Below are 19,848 nucleotides of genomic sequence, written 5' to 3' on the forward strand. Positions count from 1 at the left end.
TGTTACTTGGGTACTTTGGAAAATCCCACCCTTAGCCTTCTTTTTTGGTTAGCAAGTCTTCACAAACGGATCCACATTTTCTTCAAATGTGTTTGCTTTTGATAAATATTCACCAAATAAACTGGGTGAATAATTTTCAGCTTCTGGGTTGTTCATGGATTGTTGCCTTCAGATATTTGGTTTTGCTGCTCATTATTTATATAGGCTGGGTGGTCACTAATATGCCTGAGGTCAAACCCTGGCCGCGTTAATGTCAGTGAGAGTTTTGTCTTTGATTTCAGTGGGGCCAGGATTTCACCCAAGGTATTATTTCTGCTCCTTGATAGAATGACTGAAATATATTAAATAGGAGAGTAATCAATAGTGAATTGTGATTAATTATCACTTCTGGTGCACTTTTTGGAATGAATAATGGTTTCTGCTAAAATTTACAACACTTTTAGAATTTGCAGTATTTTTGTCTGTAGTGTGTCTAAATTCTTGGGGATGACAATATGACCCCATAAATCACAGAGAATGAAACTTAAAATTTTTATTTGCAAATATATTTTTTTCTGTGTGACTAGTTCTGTTAATTAGGTAATGATAGTGCCATGCTTTTGAACAAGTGTCCATTATAGTGATGAATATTATAATCTACTGTGTGGTTTGTAATTACCGTTTTTTTGTGGTTCTCTCCAGTGTGCTGCTAGCAAAGCATGTTTTTGTCTCTTCTATACCTCTCCACAGAAGTTGTTGCTGTTTGTGTTTGACAAATTAAGAACTTCTATATGTCGTTACACTTTCTTGTAACTTACATAAAATACTACTACCGTGTATCTTGATCTGCTGGAAACCTCTCTTGTTTGATTCTGGTTTTTTTATTATGGACAGGGAGAAAATGTATTGATCTTTAAATATAGGTTCTATGCACAGCTCAGTATACCTCACACTGATATTATGACATCTTTGCTATTCCTGTCCTGGGCCTATCTTAAATATCGATCTCCAAATGGTGCCCAATCATACAGACCCTGATGCAGTAAAATATTTAATCACATGTGAACTTCAAGCATGTGAATAGTGCCATTGATTTCAATTGGACTCTTCATTTGGTTAAAGTTGTGCATGTGCTTAAGTGCTTTGATAGATAAGAGCAATGCTGGGCTTTAAATGTGAATTCAGGGAATTGGCCCATCAAACCCATGGAGCAAAACTCAGACATGATGTGAACAGGTGCAACTCTGTTAACATCAACAAAAGTGCACTTGTTGACACAGAGTGTGAATTTGGACCATTTTCATTTCTGAAAAAGGATTGGAACCCAGGTCTTCAAATATGAAGTGTTATTGGCTTAATCCATGGTATTATCTTCCTCAACCAAGATAGCTCATGCTTACTTGATTCATTAATTTTATTTTATTTTATTTTTTTAAGGAAAAACTGGTCTACTTCTTGGATCGTTCTTGCTGGTGGGAAAATAGAATTCTACAAAGAATCCAAACAGCCAGCATTGGCCAATCTGGTAGGCAGTTATCTATCTTATTGTGCTCATCTTTTCAGAAAGAATGTTACTAAATAGAAAGTTTGGCATCATCAAAATAAATAAATAAATACAATCAAACTCAGTACGCAATCGTAACACATCTGAGAACAGCTGTAAGAAAATGATTCAAACTTTTAATCAGGTGGAGGCGTGGGGAAGGAATACAACTTAACGTGTCTTTTATTAAGAGGTGCATTTTGAGAATAATTGCAAAGTGAGATGGATGGTGAACGACTACCCGGTAATGTGAAGGTAACACTTTAAATGAAGGTGCCAGTTACAAATGCTTTATTCTTATTTATGAAATGATCACTAAATGCAGCTACTTCCTCAAATAATGTATTATAAAGCGTGTTATAAAATGTATTAGTAATAAATGCTTAACAGATGATGCGATGAGAATCTGTTGCAAAGGATATTATAAGACGTAAATTGTATTAAACCAAGTGTGTGCATCTTTAATACATGAATTTTAGTTGTTATCCAGCATGCTATAAAGTGGCTTATGCATTAATAAATAATAATTAACTATTTATAAATGGCACCTTAATAAAGGGTGTTACCAAAGGGAAAAACACTGTAAGTTAGCAAAGTGATTTTTCATCTTAGTATAGATGTGACACCTACCATATCCAGCTAACCTTCCAGAACATTTCTTATGACTCCTTCTAATACAGTTAATGCAATTTCTGAAGCTGTAGTTACTACAAAGTGAAATTTGCAGTACCTTTTTATTGTGCCCCAAGGAGAGGCCACTGATCTTAGTTTTCAGAGATGTGACAGTTACATTGCACAAGCAATAGTGGCATGTATCCCTTCAGTGCTAGTTAGTGTGGAGTCTGAGCCTACAAACCTTCGTATGGGCTCCAGAAAGAGAAGTCAGTAAGTGTATGACACTGTGGACAGAACAGGAATGGTTTGACAGAGCCCTATTGTGAAAGGTTCCCAAGGCTTCATCAAACCTGCCATATCTCATTGAAGTGATGGGTGGCCAAGAAGGTGCATTTTTTGGCAGGAGTCACAAACAATAAACTAATTTATATGTGGCAGGTGATGAAAAGTTTTTTAGTTCTATGCTCTTAAACCACCAATATTGTTTGCCATAACCTCTTCTCTAAATGGGTACCCTTCCCTGGTCCTCCTTGCCCCCATGTGCAAAGGGTTGTTTGTTAAAAAAAAAATAGTAAAAAAGGCTATTTTTGATCATTTCAATATCTTTTTATACTGAAATGGCTGGATGATGTCATGTTTCAGAAGCTATGCAGACAAACATTATGTATAAATTAAAATTGATTTGGAATTCTGTGTATAGAATCATGTTGAGTTATAGGCTAGAAAATTATATTGGCTTAATTAAAGATGTATTCTGTTAGCATGTGCTTTTGGGCTGGTATCTCAGACCTGCACCTGTTGGATAACTGTCCACATCAATCCCACAACTAGAACCAACTGATACCCTTCATAGGAATCTCAACAGAGTGGTCAAAAACTAAATGAGCAGCTGTCTCACACCTGCAGATCATCCCTCTATGTCACAGTTACGATTCCCTGTGCTGGACCAGGTAGTGGCTGTCAGTTTGATACCTTTCACAAGCAATACAGTCTCCTAAAATAACTTAATATAAAATAAATAATAGAGAACCTAAGGCAAATCCAGGTTTAAAGATCAAAAGCCACCAGTTCTCGTGAAAAGAGAACTGTTGGGAACCTCAGCTTCTGATGGTTCCACCACAATTTCATATGGACCTGCTAACCCAGAGCCTCCTTATATTGGCTCTGTCGGTATGAGCAGACAGAACCCTGAGCACTCCAGGGAGAATAAAGAGATACATCTTTGTTCCACCAGAGAACATCTTTTGTTCCCCTAGATCTGTATTCTCCTCTGTTGACAGGACCATTCCTTACCAGGGTGATTTATCCCCTGGTGAGGTCAAAAGGATACAGGATAAGTCTCTTCCATCCTGTCTACTAGCTGCAACTTTTTTCCCACAGAGCTATTGGCACCACCGATTGAACCGGATATGGTCTTTTTTGTCATCAGGAGACTCAGAGCTACTGGAGGAATTGTCATTACCTCCTCCAAGAGAGATCCATCCAGACAGGACATTGAGAACCTCCTGAAACCAACCTGCACCCAGAATGTCCCCTTGGGACTGACTATACCCATGCCTTGGGGACCTCCCCAACCCAACTTCAAACACTCCTACTGGCCCTACTGAGGCCCATGGGACCCATACATATGATTCCCAGTGTCAGTGCTATCTAACATGGAGTCATTCCACCCCTCCCCTCTAAGACAGCAACCAGAGCTTCCTCCTGACCCTACAGAGTAGGAAAACTATGAACTGGATCTGGCGGTTCCACCGGCACCGGCAACACTATCTTCCTCATCTCTGAATGAAGCAGTGACTCCAGCTGTGCCGTCCCCTATGGATGACTGTAGTGAGGCCGAGTGGCCTCCCTCTGAGCGGGAGAGCGAGGGGCCACTACACTCCCCTTGGTGGGCAGAACCTAGTCTGCCTTACCCCCCTCGCCAGAAGTGCCAGGGCGGGGCCGGAAGTATAAGAGGAAGGCCCTGCAGCCTGGTTGGGGTGGAATCCCCGGAGGAGAAGACACTCTTGCTGTACTGCCTTGCCCAGGAGGGGAACCTACCCCCGGCTGTCCAATAGCCACAGAAGTAGGAGATCCCGACGAGGAGTGGCCTGGACTACCAGCCGTGGTGTACCCCGAGGAGCCTGAGGAGCCCTGAAAGTGAGAGGTACCAAACCCCAGGGAAGCAGGAAGTGGCCCAAGAGCAGCCACAGAGCAGCCGGCTGTGGAGCCAGGTGTGGCTCAGTTGGTATGTTGCGGCTGGATCCCCGCCGACGCAGGGGCAGCCAATCCTGCCTCTGCCAGGGCCCTGGGCTGGGATGCGGTGGAGTAGGGTGAGCCCACGTCCCCCTGCCCCCTTACCCCTGGGTGGCCAGCTCCCTACACTGTGCAGGGAAGCTCCCACCCTGAAGAAGGACCCTCCCTTACCAGCTCCCTTATAGACTGTTGCTTTGCTGGCTGCCTGAGCCCTGCCCCAGCTAAAGTCACCCTTGAGGCTGTCTGTTTGCTGGCAGCCTGAACCTCTTCAAGCAGAGGCCTGCACCAGCTCCATGGACTCTGATTGTCTTGCTGGCAGCCAGAGCCCCGCCCCAGCTGAAGCCAGCCCCCTGTAGCCAGTATTTAATTTAAGGCAGCTTGAGCCTCCCCAACCCTAAGCTAAAGCCTGGCCATGACTGTCTGGTGCCTAATCCTATTGTGGGGCTGGGAACTAGAGGACCTGGAGGGGCCTTGCTCCACCTCGGGGGGAGACAAGGGCCCTAGACTGTTCTGCAGCTTCATGCCTTGGCCAGACAAGCCTGAAGGCAACCTGAACAAGTGGTCTCCCGTCGAGTGGGAGAGCGAGGGTCCACTACAATGGCCACAATTTCAAGAACTGCCACACAGACTCCACACTAACTAGCACTGAAGGGATACATGCCACTATTGCTTGTGCAATGTAACTGTCACATCTCTGAAAACTAAGATCAGTGGCCTCTCCTTGGGGCACAATAAAAATCACTTTGTCCACAGAAAATTCCCTTAGTATTATGGTGGGTCCTGACCACTATCAATACAGGTGCTTCCATTTGGTCTAGCAACTGCACCCACAATCTTCACCAAAGTGTTTCTAGTAGTAGCAGCACAGTTCAGATGAAGTGGCTTTCCATACTTAGACAACTGACTTCTCATTATCAGGACACATCTAGAAGCCCTTGCATCAGCTTAATCACTACTTCAGCTTCTTTCATCCCTAGGAGTCTGTGTGAATTTGGAAAAGTCTATTCTAACCATGATGCAAACTACAGAATTCATAGGAGGGACCTTAGACTTAGTCAGGTTGAGGGCTTATCTCCTCATGGAGAGATTTCACACCATGAGCAACTTGATAGACCAAGTTATGTACAACCCTCAAACATCTTTCCAGTCTTGCCTTGGCTCTTGGAGCACATTACATCAGGTATTACCTCATTCCATTCATCAGACTCCACCTCCAAACCTCCAATGAATGGCATCCCAGCCGCCAATTAGCATCTTATCCTTTCTCAATCTCTTGATTCAGCAGTATGGTAGATTCAAGAACTCCAGCTATGAAACACTTGGTCCTGTGGCTTGGTATTTGGATGGGCATCAAGCCTAGAATGTTCTTGATCTAAAGCTCTGCAAACAATTCTTAATAATAGCAGAACGGATTCCACCAGAAATTGTTACCTAGCCAAGTTGAAACATTTCTCTATCTGGGTGCAGAAAAACCATATATCTCCAGAGGCAGCAGATGTTTCCCTTAGCTCGCTACAGATTCACCTGGTGGCAATCAGTGCATGTAAGCCACCATTGGACAGTTACTCGATCTTTATTCACCCAGTAACCACCAGATTCTTGAAAATTCTTGAAAGGTCTGATCAGAAAACTTCCACCATTAAAGAAACCTACTCCTCCCTGGAACCTTAACTTAGTACTTTCGGCACTCACTCAGTCACCCGTTAAACCGTTAACTACATGTTCCATGTCTCAGCCATCAATAAAGGCTACCTTCCTCATTGCCAACACATCACCCAGAAGGGTAGGTGAACTCAGGGCACTAATGACTGATCTGCCATATACAATATTCCATAAGGACAAAGTCTCTATGAGTACACCCGAAATTCACTCGTACGATAGTTTTAAAATATCACATAAACTAGTCAATTCACGTACCTTTTTTTTTTCCCCAAAGCCCATGTTCTGGTGAAGAGAGGAGACTCCATTCCCTTGATGTACGATGAGCATTGGCATTTTACCTGCAGAGAATAAAACTGATCAGAAAGTCAACTAGACTGTTTATTGCCGTAGCAGAACAACTCTGAAGTCAAGCTAGAGCCTCTCAGAGGATCTATAAGTGGATCTCTGGCTGAATCCTACTCTATCAGTTGACACAGCTCCCTCCCCCACATGGATAAGGACTTACCCTACAAGGGTATTGAGGATGCTCAGCTGCTTGCAGGAAGGACTTCACACCTTGTAGAGTCAGGTTCCAAATACTTAATCTTGCACTCACTCTAGTTAAAATTTCATTGAATTAATTTGGTACAGGGTCAGGCCTGAAATCCCAAAGGGGAAAATTCATCTTTGGGTTTGCCAGGCATGTAAAACTAGACCAGAAAAGTTCACCTGTTAGTTGTGGATTCCATGAAGGTCATGAGCTGCACTGAACTCACACATGGCACAGCTTAGGCAGGGGAAGGAAAGGTGGCTGTATGCTGCCTTTTTATCTTCCAGGATGTGAGGCCAGCCAGGGTGCTAAGCCAGCCCTAGCAAAATCTAGAGCCCCCCCAGGGCTACTCTAACTTGCACTAGGAGTGAGGACCATTCCATCCAGCTGAGGTTCGTTAAAGTGTGATATATATACTCCAAACCCAGCCCCACTTTCTCCAATCCATGTCACATCTCCTCCAGGCCCTCTGCAGGTTTCTTGCCTCCTGGTATGACAGGAGACTTAGAGGCTTGAGTAAAAGCAACATAGTATGGTTTATGTCAGTCGAAGATTCCCCCACACTGGAAGAATTTTCGTCAGCCCCTTTAGGACTGGTTTAATGAGTGGTGCAAATGGGCCTTACCAGAGAATAAGGATATGGTCCAAATCTAAATCTAACTCTGTTTAAATGTGAAATAAGTAAGTACATGTTATGAAACAGCACTTCATTGCAAGCCAACATCCTGCCCTGAAAATGCACTTCTTCAGCAGTGCTCAGGCTCAGTGAAATAATATTCACATCCTTGTATCTTTATCTTACTTTTTTGTTAATAAAAGGTCAAATTTAGCAGAACAACCATTATGTGCACATGACTAAACTGAGAAACCATTTGCAGTAACTTTCGAGGTCCTGGCCCAATCCTTTCCTTTCTCTTTGCTGGCCTTCGTCATTTTGTCACATCTCATGTCATGACACATAGACTGCACATTTCAGCATTTATTCCCTCTGATCTGACCATAGCCCCATACACCTCCCCTCACTCAGATTAGCCTTCCTCTCCCAGAAATGGTCTTTTAGGTGGTGGGGCTATGGCAGCAGTATCTACTGAAACAAAATTACAGGCATGAATTAATGTTGCTGTATGTTTGTGTATTTTGGGGACAGTTCAGAAATAAATCAAAAATTGGGACTGCAGGTTTGAACTTTTTTTTTTCTTTTTGCTATATTGTCAAATATTTTACATAAAACTTGAAGAAACTGTAGATGACTATCACTGCTAATTATGTCATAATCCAACATGTCAAACCCAAACCTAATGCATCAGAGAAGTTCCTGGTCAAACTAGCTAAATCCAGGCAAGTTGATTCTATCTGATGCATCTAATGCAATGTTTGTTTGTTTTTTTAAACCCATTCAGCCTGCTATAATTTTGATAGCTGAAAAGGAATAATATAATAAACTTCATTAAGAATCATTTGTTTACTGATTTTTTTTTTTCAAATATTGTTTATTTCGGCAAAGGGGGAACTCAACCATTAATTAAATAATGCAATAAAGTCAATGTTCATTCATTGTAGTATGAATTTAATAACAGCAATTTTATTTATAACAGGAAAATGATGTGATTTAACAAAAAGATAAATACTGCTTTGGATTATAAGGTTATTAATTCATTAATTCTTAAGTACTGTATATAAACTGAAAATTTAAAATAACGATGAATCATTATAAAAAGAACAATACTTCACTGTAAAGTCACTCAGGCAACATGAGGGCGGAAATGAAATCACATACACATAATCCCTCTCTTATTGCTGAAGAAGTAATGTTTATTGGCGATTTAAATATATATTTACCATAGTTTTTAATAATATTCTAATACACAGAATTGATTATACCTATAGTCACACAGTTTACTGTGTTATTCCTTGCTTTTGTATCCCTATTGTAATATAGGACCTGATCCCAGATAAGCTAGTAATAAAATTGTTGTTGACTTCAATGAGAGAAGGATCGGGCCCATAATTCTTTTCAGCTTAGCACTGCCATGTGGCCTCATCATTAGTATTAATTAGAAAAAATGTTACTGTAAAGCATAGAAGGAGAGCTTGAGAGATGTTTGCTTAAAAAACTGTTAAAATATTAATAAACTTACAAAGGAAATGTAATGGTTTGATGAATTTGTATTTTTTGCTCCTGGTTTGATCATTCCTAGTCAAAAATCTGTATTTCATACCACTTTATAGAAGTCACAAAACCTGTTGAACTCCTATTTTTTTTGTATTTTAAATTGATAACATGATCAAAAAGGATCATAGTTCCATTCCTAGCTTCTGCTTGTATCAGGCTGTGAAGAATTCCCTACGTAAAATTCTGTTTTCAAAGATTTGTAATTTTGACCAAGAGAAGAATGAGTGCATTTTTTTCTGGAGAGTTTATTGAACAGAGGATATTTAACATATTCAAACTGCCTTGTAAATGCCTCCTAAATCCATATTCATGCAGAGGAAGATTTCATTGTAACAGACACTTATATCATTTTACAGTATAACCCCCACCAACAACACTGATATAACATAAGTGGTCTGACTGAAAAGCAAAAAGCAAGGACATTAATTATTAGGTCTCTCATGGTATCCTTAACTCATCAATTAATGTGTTAGTTATGTCTACATGCTTATGAAGCAGATTGTGGATCATACAGCACGTAGGACAACACAAGGCCATGTTGTATTTTCATTTGTGAAATTAAGTATCAATATTACCATTTTGCAGATGGAGAAATTGAGGTTTAGGGAGGTTAAGCTGCTTGTCAAAAGCTAAACAGGAAGTCTGTGGCAGAGTTAGATATGGAACCTGTTAATTTCATAGCATACACACTGAGAAATTAGATAAACACATAAATACTCATAGTGGAAAGTTGCAACGTAACACTGCTTTATTTTTAGAATCCAGAATTTTAACAAACAAGAACCCAAAAACAGAGAAAGAGAAAACAGGCTACTCCTTATGGCAGACAGGCACAACTCAACCCACATTGCTTTTATGCTGGCTTTTGCAGAGTGACTCTGAGTGCATTGCACAAATTCCTGCAGAGCCCCTGAGCCTGCAAGCAGAACCAGGAACCCTCCCTTCCACACTCTTAAAGTGACAATCCTCAGACCCCACAGAATGCACCTGTTTCTTCCAGACTAGTGCTTTAGTTGCAAGAACATCCTTCTCTTTTGAATAACATATCTTTTATTTCCCTTTTTGAAACAAGGAACAAAGACCTATTATAGAGCCTGTTACTGCCAAGGGTCCTGAGACACGGAGGTATTGTGGTTTGGCAAATTAGGAGTATAGTTATAACTCCAGTCCTGAAAAATGCTAGGTTCCATGACTGCAAAGCTTTTGATTAGGATTTTTTACTGTGGTTCTCTCAATACAAATTGATCCTTTTTTTTTTTTTTACTCAATTCAAAGCAACTCTGTAAATACATGGTTTTTAGCCATTAATAACATCAGAGAAATTTAGTGAGCATTTTTAGGAATGCCGAAAAATATGATTGTGCTGGAATCGCCATGGTGTCTGCTGCCATTTGGTTTTCTTTACAACCAATGTCACCCTTAAAGTTAGAGTGGTTTAAAGTAGCTGTATGGCCTAGTGGATAGAGGACTCAGGGGACCCGAGTTGTATTCCCATTTATGTCTCTTCCATTCTCCATGCCTCAGTTTCCCCATCTGAAAGGGCAAAATTATACTGTCCTCATTTGTGAAGTGCTTTGCGATCACCTGATGACAAAAATTATATAAGTAGTTGTAGTAGTAGTAGTATAAAAATGCGGGACAAAAAAGATGAGTCAAGGTGATATTAACATCACTCAGCTATTGCCCCGATCAAACGCAGAAGGAACTTTATGGAACTAATTTGTTTTAAGTATTATTGTCTGGGATGTGTAGTGGCCTGTAAGGCATTGAGTAGCTCCTGAGAGATACTTAGTGCATCCCAAACCTGTTGACTTTGGTGGAACTCACAGATGTGGGCATCTCATGGGATTGAGACCCTGGTAACTTGGTCAGATAAAAGATGACCTACTGTAGAGCTGAGGTACACCTTCTTCTACAGTCTCCGTTCTCTCCAGCTGTATCAGTCAGAACTAATCTATTCCGCACAAGCATTTTTCAGGTTCAGTGGTGCAAAGTAAGCATAAAAAAAAACCATGAAATATTTAGTCATTTTTTTTTCTTTTGCTTTAATTAAGAAATAGCCTAATGAATTTTTAAAATAACACGCACACGCACACGCACACACACACGTAATTCCCACTGAGTTCCCTGAAAAAAGGGATATATATTGTATTAAAGGGAGGATTAATAGGCCCTTCAGAGTGGTGCTAGCAACAATGCTAGAATAATCTGCCAGTTGAACTTGATCCACTCTCTTTTTATCTGGCAACTGTCCCCATTTCTGTACATTCAATTTATACTTCCTTTTTAATTTTTATTTGTAGAAAGCAGGCTATAAACCAGAATGGGTGGATTTGTGTGGAGCTAACATTGAATGGACTACAGAGAAATCTAGTAGAAAGAATGTCTTTCAGGTAAGAGACAATTTGTTCATTCCATTCTCCCTTTAAGCCTTTAAGGTTAAGATCTAGGTTTTAGTTCCATATTTAGATATTTTAGTAACTACAGATTGATCTAATACAGCACTTGTTTCTTAAACAAATTTAAAAGCATAACATTTTATCCAGCCTCAGTTTACTATTTTTTCTAGGCTAAAGAGTCCTGATGATTGAATCTACTAAAAACACTTGAGAACCTGTTGATTTATTGATTAATGTTCCAACATTCAATTTGTTTTTAAAACTTAGCAGGTAATTGCTTTGGGTTTAAGCCTGGAATCCTTGACCTAAAGAACTTCCATAAACAGAACTTTCTCAAATTGCTTACTTAAGCTCTGATCCAACTGAGTGTGGTTACTCTGTTTATTTTTATTGCTGCTCACGGCTGTGATGACCCAGGTTCATTCCTGAGTGGAGAGGGCTGGAAGGAAAAGAACCTGGCAGCCATCAGAGCCAATTCAGAAGTTTATATATTTTTCATGTGCTGATCATTTTATTTGATGGAAAACAATGTCACTTAATTTCTTTTCATCCACATGCCATTTAATTGAATGGCAAGATAAATGCCTTTCAAGGATGAGAATGCATTATTCTGGATCTGGATGCTAAAAAAAGGTTGTTACAACACTTCCACTATAGGGGCCCAGTCCAACACCCATTGAAATCAATGGAAAGGCTTTTGTTGATGTCATGGGAGTTGAATCAAGCGCTATCATAAGATGTTTTCTATTCGAGGATTTGGAATTTATATAGGGCTTCAGTAGGGAGGATCTAACAATGAGAACTTTCCTTTCTTCAGCTGTTATTTATATATTAAATTGATTTATTTTAGTAAGGCGACTAGTGTACCTCTAGTTCATACCCTGGTTTTACAGTAAGGTAAAGTTTATACAGTGTGAGTTTGGTAAATACGGGAGTCAGTTAACATTAGCCTTACAAAAGAGATGACTGTATGTTTAGCTGGTAAGAGGGTATAAAATTGTGCTTAATAGTATTTTATTTCACCAAATTGATCACTATCTGAACCTGAAACTTAGATCTTGTCTACACACAAAAGGCACTCATGACTTTTTTGCAATGTTTTTCCATTTATGCTTCTGGAGTGGGGGAAGAACAAGCAGAGAGGTGAGCAAAGAGTAGTAGAAGAAGAGAAATGTAACAAAATTATTTCAAATCTCAAAATAAGGTCTGAACTTTTGGGTAAGGACTTAGGTCTTATTGTCATCAAACTTATTCACCCTTCCTTGTTCTCTTACTTAGAGGTTCATTATCCCTTCAGTTATCTCCCCGGGATCTCTGTCCTGTTCCTCATGTCATCCATGCAGAGCTGTATGTGCTGGACTTGTGCCCTACAACATCTAGGACAGAAGAGGAGGGGAGGGTGTATTTTCAGGACATATAACTCCTGCCAGATAGAGTAAAAAATGGGCATGTCAATTAACCAGGTTGCACGTGGCATCACTAGCAGTTATTGAATTGCTTCCAAGGCAGGAGCAGGTATGGATTACATGCTGGGGAGAAGTAAGAGTAAACACTGCTTAATATGTTGATGCCAAGACCTTTGAAGACTGGACTATATTGGAATTTAGATCTTTACAACAGTGAAGCAGTGATGCCTCCACAGGTCTACTCCAAAGCAGTGATGCTTCCATAGGTGAGCCTCAGTGACCTCTACTGGATTAGAATCATCTCAAGAAATGGGCCATTCTGCTTCTAGCCCTGCTCTGTAGGCGAGGCCCTTTTTTAGAACTGGTGTAGTAGGCTCCATGCCATCTATCCTACAGCTACTAGTGTGACAGAATATCGAGTGGGGCTGGGACATGGCTGGCATGTGCTGAGCTCTGGGTATCTTCAGCTGGTTCAAATTTCCTTAGGGACTGTTGCCAGGTTGAAATTGTTAGAGTAGTTACCAAGCGGCTTTTACATGCAGCGGTGACTGGAGTGAGACAAAGAATTAGGGACTGTAACTGTCTTCCTGAAAGGGCTCATCCCTTACCTGCCATCTGTTGGTGCAACAGATAATTTGGACCCATTTGATCTAAAAATATAAGGGGAATATTTTTTAAAGCACCTAAAGGATTTAAGATCATTGAAAATCAATAGGACATGTGCACCTAACTCCCTAGGTGCTTTTGCAATTATCCTCTTAAATCTGACAGTGATTTATAAAATATGAGGTTTGACAATTCTTGGGTAATCCATAGAGCATATTGGTATGGTGAACTACTCAATTTTGCTCTCATTCTTCAGTTTTGTCTCACTAAAAGTCATAAAATATAACTTTAGCTAAATTCTGCAAACCCTTACACATTAGAAGAGCTAATGGAGATCACTGAACTATTTGAGTATGAGTATAGAGAAGAATTAGGCTCAGTTCTCTTCTGAAACCATTAAATCATTTGTTCATAAGACCAATAACTGAGTGGGAGAGAAATCAGAGATATAAACCTAAAAGGGTGGAGCAGTGTTTAGATGGATCATGGAGATATATTAGAAGTCTGTGCCAGATGGCAAGAGTTGTGGTACCAACAGTGGTGGCATTTTGGGAAAGGACTGAAAGGAAGGATTGATGCTAGATGAATGGAAACAGTAGGAAGGGGAGTAAAGCGAGAGTCCAGGCAGAGTTTTAAAACCAAGGAAGGTGGCTTATACTTGGATACTGAATGTGCTGGAAACACTCTTGATGTTTTATTTATTTATTTATTTATTTAGCCATCCTTTGACTATCTACCTATTCATAGTTCTGTTGGAATGGAAAGAATCCGAAAGGCTTTGCTGGAAAACTAAATCTAGATGACTTGCACTGCTATCTGATTAGCTACATTAGCTGGCCTAACTCTGAAATTATCAGAATAAATATGATTACACGTTCAAAAGCACGGCAACAAAGCATGATCGGTGGGTTTTTGTTTCATTACAAACTAAATAATAAAGCATTAATTCTTGACTAAAACAGAGTAATGTTGGTTTCTGTTCATGCGTTGTATCAGAACTGGCTACAGAATTCTGAGTTTGATTTATCCTGGATACTCAGTCTGAGACCAAGAATTATAGTTTACAAATAGAAAATGACTATTGAGATTTTGTGTTAAACAAAATCGAACAGCCAAAGTTGCAGTAAATGTGGAATTTGAGTTCTAACTAAGACAGGTACATGGCTTAGTAAATGCATACCAACAAAGAGATGGACTATACATAATTAATTAATATGGAATATATTATTTGGGTGGAAAAATATATAAACCTACAGCAAATGAAATTCAGGCAGGAAGGTTTGGGGTTGGATTTTGATCTTGCACATGTTTAACTTCACTGTTTTTAATGGAGTTATTCCTTTTCTAAACTAAGGTAGGTCTGATCAGAACAAGTTCTAATTAATTTAAAATGTGCGCACATTATCTATTTCTGTGCATTTTAAACACTCCAATTTAATCAAATAATGCATAGCAGTGTCCTGCAGCATGACTTACCTTTGTTTATTCTGTTGATGATATAGCGCCAGTAAACTGAACTACTTTGAAGCAGTTTCAACAAAATCTGAGCAAACAGAGCAATTTGCAGTGAGATACTGTAGTGTTCTCTATGGCTAACTGATGTGATGCACTAGGTCTTCATCAGAGACGTGGTGAATAAAAGAAGATTTATGTTCAAATCACATGCTTTAAACATTTCTGCTAAGTGCTAGTTTGCTCTTTGGTATTTAGCCTGAAATTTAAAGCATTGAGGATTAAAAGGATTACAACATAATCTTAAATAATCCTAAGTGTCATTTACAGAGAGATGGTTGTAATAACTAAATAAAACCATGTTAAGGGATGGCGGTATTGTCAATCAGCAACTGGAACAGAAAGAGTGCCTCTGTCATCCCGTCTTTCTCCTTTCTCTCTTTTACTTGGTTCAATTTTGCATCAGATAGGTACATCTTGATGTGAGCTATAGCTGAAGAAAATAACAACATGATGGAATGCTTTGCAGCCAGCACTAATATGGTAACTGAGGCATTAGTAACTAGATTAGTTGAAAAATGTTCTCGATGCTCAATGTTGTGTGCTTGTGGAGAACTTTTCAGAATAGGGTTTATCCACGTCTCCTGCTTCGCTCATGCTCTTCCTCCTCACGTGTAAGCCAAACCACCCTTTGTGAGTTTAAAATTATGACAAGACTCTTGGGAGGAAGTTGCGGTGTTCATTTGACCTTAATATACCTGTGGCTCCACAATGCTAAGGTTTCATTAATACGAAATCCTGCAGCAATGGAATGACTTGTAGGGAGGTTTCTTTTTGGTTGATTAAAAAAAAAAGTCAGTGTTAAAAAGTCGCTATTCAGCTTATGCATGAATTAGTAAGCAGCTTCATTCCCCTAATAGCTTCATTCATTTAACAAACAAAGTCATTATTTTATTTCATTGGTGTTTCTATTCATTTTCCAAGTTCATTTGTTTATAAAGGTTTTGTTACATAAATTACAGAGACTGATACACAGGCTTTTGCCACAGCCTTAATGTGATATTGACTTTAATTTCAAAAGGCTGCAGCTCTGTCAGTTTACTCATATTCATAAAATTCTAACATGTAAAAGCCTAGAAAACAAGGCAAGAAATGTAGTGAAAAATACTAGAAAGTTCTGTAGTTTGGTTGAAAATATAGTTGCACCTAGACCCAATGTAAAAGAGATTGTCCTACAGCTAGTAAGCATATAACATGCCTGATTCTGATCTGAGTTATACTGGTGTAAATCCAGAGCAACTTCATTATCTTCAGTGGAGTTATTCCAGATTTACACCAAGATCAGAATCTGACCCATACATTTTCTGTTCTCTTCTGTACAATACAGGTTCTTAAATAGCCCTCATCACCATAATACCTGAGCATCTTCCAGTAATGCATTAAGTGACATGACTGACATCTGTCACATGTGGTTTATTTTCTCTCCCTCATACTCTCTCCAGGGTGAGAATTGTGTGCATGGTATAATGTTTTCTTTTGGTAGAGTTTGGGAGTTTGGTTTTGTTTGTTTTAAATGTATGCACTGCTGTGTGTTTGTTTTAGAGAAGGCAGGTCAAAATTGCACTTGGAAATGTAGATGGTGATGTTTGTGATGATCCTTAGTTCCTTTCAGAGTTTGTTCCACAGTCTCTGATGTGGGCCCAAAAGAAAGCTCGGTCTTCTGCATTAACTTTAGATCCACAGAAAGCTTTTGTCTGTAACACATATGGTCAGTGTACTAAGTTTTGCTGGCATTATGTTTTATAAATAGTGGATGGCCCTGGCCCTGTTTTAGATACCTTTATGTTAATTTATCCACGTGTGGAAGTTACATTTATTTTTTGTGGGTTTAACTGATATCCCAGAGATCTGAATTTATCCTAATCTAATTTCATATCTTTAAATAATTGGCTACATATATAATGTTATGACAGTGTCAGTAGTTTAATAACCTGCGATTATTATCTAGAAAGTAATAGGAAATTGGATCAAAAGAAAAAGGCTTGAATAGGGGATAGTGGAGAGGATTCCTGAGGTGTTTTTTCCCCTCCTACACAGGAATGATATAAATAACTCCCATTGAAGTCAGTGAGAGTTACTTGTATGTTGCAGTGGGAGAAGAGGGTTGCTGGATTGTATTTCCAGTTGTCCCAAATATTAATATATGGAGATATCCTATCTCCTAGAACTGGAAGGGACCCTGAAAGGTCATTGAGTACAGCCCCCTGCCTTCACTAGCAAGACCAAATACTGATTTTGTCCCAGATCCCTAAGTGGCCCCCTCAAGGATTGAATTTATAACCCTGGATTTAGCAGGCCAATGCTCAAACCACTGAGCTATTCCTCCCCCTGGGATTTGCTACCTAACACTATTGGGTGAGTTACATAGACTCGGATTTTTAAAGATGTACATGCAAAAGTGTACACAGAACATCTACAGGATATGGGAAAGCTGGGGTGGGCACCTGGGAAATTAGGTGCCTGTGCAAATTCCTGCTTCATGAACACATCAGGCACTTTGCTTGTGCAATTTGGGTGCAAGGCAGAAGTGCACACACTCTATTGTGGGGGACTTAATCTCTGTGCGGTTTACTTTTCCATTTCTAAAATTACTATAATACTGTATCTTACAGAGATGTGGATGTAAAATATAGTAAGAACTTTGGATAGCAGGTGCTTTATCAGTACAAATTCTGATATCAGAATTAATGGAGCTGATTCTCCTCTCTTACCACTTTTACACTGGTACAATTCCATTGACATCACTGGAGTTACTCTTGGTTTACCCTGAATTGAGAATTATTTATTAATCATTTCTTAATTATGTTATTATCTTTTTACTTAAAGTAGCATTAAAAATAAGCCCATGCTTTTACCAGTTTTCTGCCTCACTCTTTTGATACCTGCAGTTACCATAAGCATCAAAGGCAGAAAATTCAGACACACATTAGATCTCAACTTTTGCTTTAGAAATTTTAGAGCTCAACTTTTGCTTTAGAAATTACTGCTACAGTAGAACACTGTGTCACACAAAACCAGACGGAAGCATATGCAAGTAATGCCAGGTAGAGCTGTGTTTTCACTGTGTGCATGGCTGCAGAATATTTTATCCCTGATTAACAATGAAAAGCAGGAAAGCTAGTAACTGTGGTTATATAGCTGGTTTTAGGAGAAATGAACACATTTGTACAGAATGTGTAACTGTGTGTGTGTGTGTGTGTGTGTGTGTGTAATGCACACTGCAAACATTATAAGGTTGAAAAGTCAACTCCATTCTAAGGGCTAATGCCTGTCTGAGCGAGGGCCATGCTGGGAGACAAGAGAAGCACTTCCTGAACTGGGGCCTTTGGGTGTAAGGTGGAGGAACCGTCATAATGCCCTGGTGGCGTATGGAGCAGGGTGTGAGGCATTCGTTGTGCCCGCTCTCCCCTGGAAAAAGGATACCAGAGACGTGGACAGTGAGAAGGCAGGTTCATTGCCTTTTTGCCTCAGCCAGTGAATGGAGTGTGGACAACACAATCTGCTCCATCCATTCATAGGTGCTGGAACTAGGGGTGCTGCCGCACCATTTGGCTTGAAGTTGTTTCCATCATATACAGGGTTTACAGTATGGTTCAATGGCTCTCAGCACCCCCACTATACAAATCGTTCCAGGCCCCCTGCATCTATTACCTCCCCTGCAGATTGCGGCAGAGCTCTCTGGGGCTCCTCCCAAAGTAGCACAGCTCATTACTGCCCCCTACCTAGGACAGTGACACAAATGCCACTGACTGTCTTTATTTCATGACTTACAAACAGCCCAACAATGCTTATTTTACCAGACTATCAGACAGTCTTAGGAAATCAGTGAGTTTCACTGGGCTACTGAGAATCCAGTTTAGCCCTATGTTTGTTGTGCTTACCAGAAAGGGACAATTTTGGCCAGAAGTTTGTGACATGTATGACCAGCAAATGGTTTCATATTGTCCACCTTGCCCATCAGGGTACCGCTACAAGAAAATGAAATAAAACTCAGGTTGCTTTTGATAGAGTAGGCTCACAGGCTGATAAATGGTTGATGAAATTCAATTTTGAGAGATGCAAGGTAATGAGACTGGGGCAAGAAAAAAAAGGAAAGGGAATATACGCTCAGTGGTTCTGTGATACAAATCAGTGATCAGAATATGTGGGTAGAGGTGGATAAAACTCTCAAATCTTTTTCTCTCTGCTTAATGGCAGGAAAAAGAAAACAAGGCCTTGAATTGCATACATAAGAGCAATAAAGAGAAGTTGAAATTATACAGGTACTTTATAGAGACTGAGAGAGAGCCCCTGTACTGAGCACAGTATTCATCATGTTATTTCAAACAGTATATGGAAAAACAGAGAAGATCTGGTAGAGAAAAGCTGGATTGAGGCCGAGACTTGAGGATTTTATATATATAAAGAGTTTGGGAAACAAAGTCATAGAATTGTAGAACTTTTCTTTCAACTTTTCTTCATCCTTTCTAAAAGAGAAGGTTGAAGGAGCATCTACTTGTTCATGAGCTGGCAATGTAAGCAGATGATGAAACAGTTGCTACAAAAGTTTAGGCAGAATTTATTCCCCTTATTCATCTATTCAAGTTTTTACAATTAGTGTCTGAGCATCTACTTGGAGCCTGATTCTGTAGCCATGCCACATATATAAAGAACTCTCATTGGGTTCAAGGGAGGTTTGCATGTTTCATGACTACAAATTTGGGACTGTAGAGAGTTTTTAATTCTCTGCCAATAGTGACTTGCTTTTCTTTTCGCTAAAAAAATCTAACCCCCCAAGTTATTGATAGTGTGAAACCTACTCTAACAGCCACCTCCAGTAGGCAATCTCCTGGAATTATAGAATCATAGAAGATTAGGGTTGGAAGAGACCTCAGGAGGTCATCTAGTCCAACCCCTGCTCAAAGCAGGACCAACCCCAACTAAATCATCCTAGCAAGGGCTTTGTCAAGCTGGGCCTTGAAAACCTCTAAGGATGGAGATTCCACCACTTCCTTAGGTAACCCATTCCGTGCTTCACCACCCTCCTAGTGAAATAGTTTTTTCCTAATATCCAACCTAGACCTCCCATACTGCAACTTGAGATCATTGCTCCTTTTTCTGTCATCTGCGACCACTGAGAACAGCCGAGCTCTATCTTCTTTGGAACTCCCCTTCAGGTAGTTGAAGGCTGCTATCAAATCACCCCTCAC

At 39.8% G+C, this 19,848-nt stretch overlaps 1 protein-coding gene across 1 annotated transcript in view; it reads left to right on the forward strand.

Moving 5' to 3' along the window:
• Window positions 1–19,848, forward strand: part of ARHGAP15 (Rho GTPase activating protein 15) — a 398,066-nt gene that overhangs the window by 65,391 nt on the left and 312,827 nt on the right. Inside the window, exons 5-6 of the mRNA XM_034786034.1 lie at window positions 1,417–1,504; window positions 11,040–11,129. Of these exons, the coding sequence (XP_034641925.1) occupies window positions 1,417–1,504; window positions 11,040–11,129 (178 nt within the window). The remainder of the gene's footprint in view (window positions 1–1,416; window positions 1,505–11,039; window positions 11,130–19,848) is intronic.

Source organism: Trachemys scripta, chromosome 11 (genome assembly GCF_013100865.1).
Source record: "Trachemys scripta elegans isolate TJP31775 chromosome 11, CAS_Tse_1.0, whole genome shotgun sequence".
Taxonomy (NCBI): Eukaryota; Metazoa; Chordata; order Testudines; family Emydidae; genus Trachemys; species Trachemys scripta.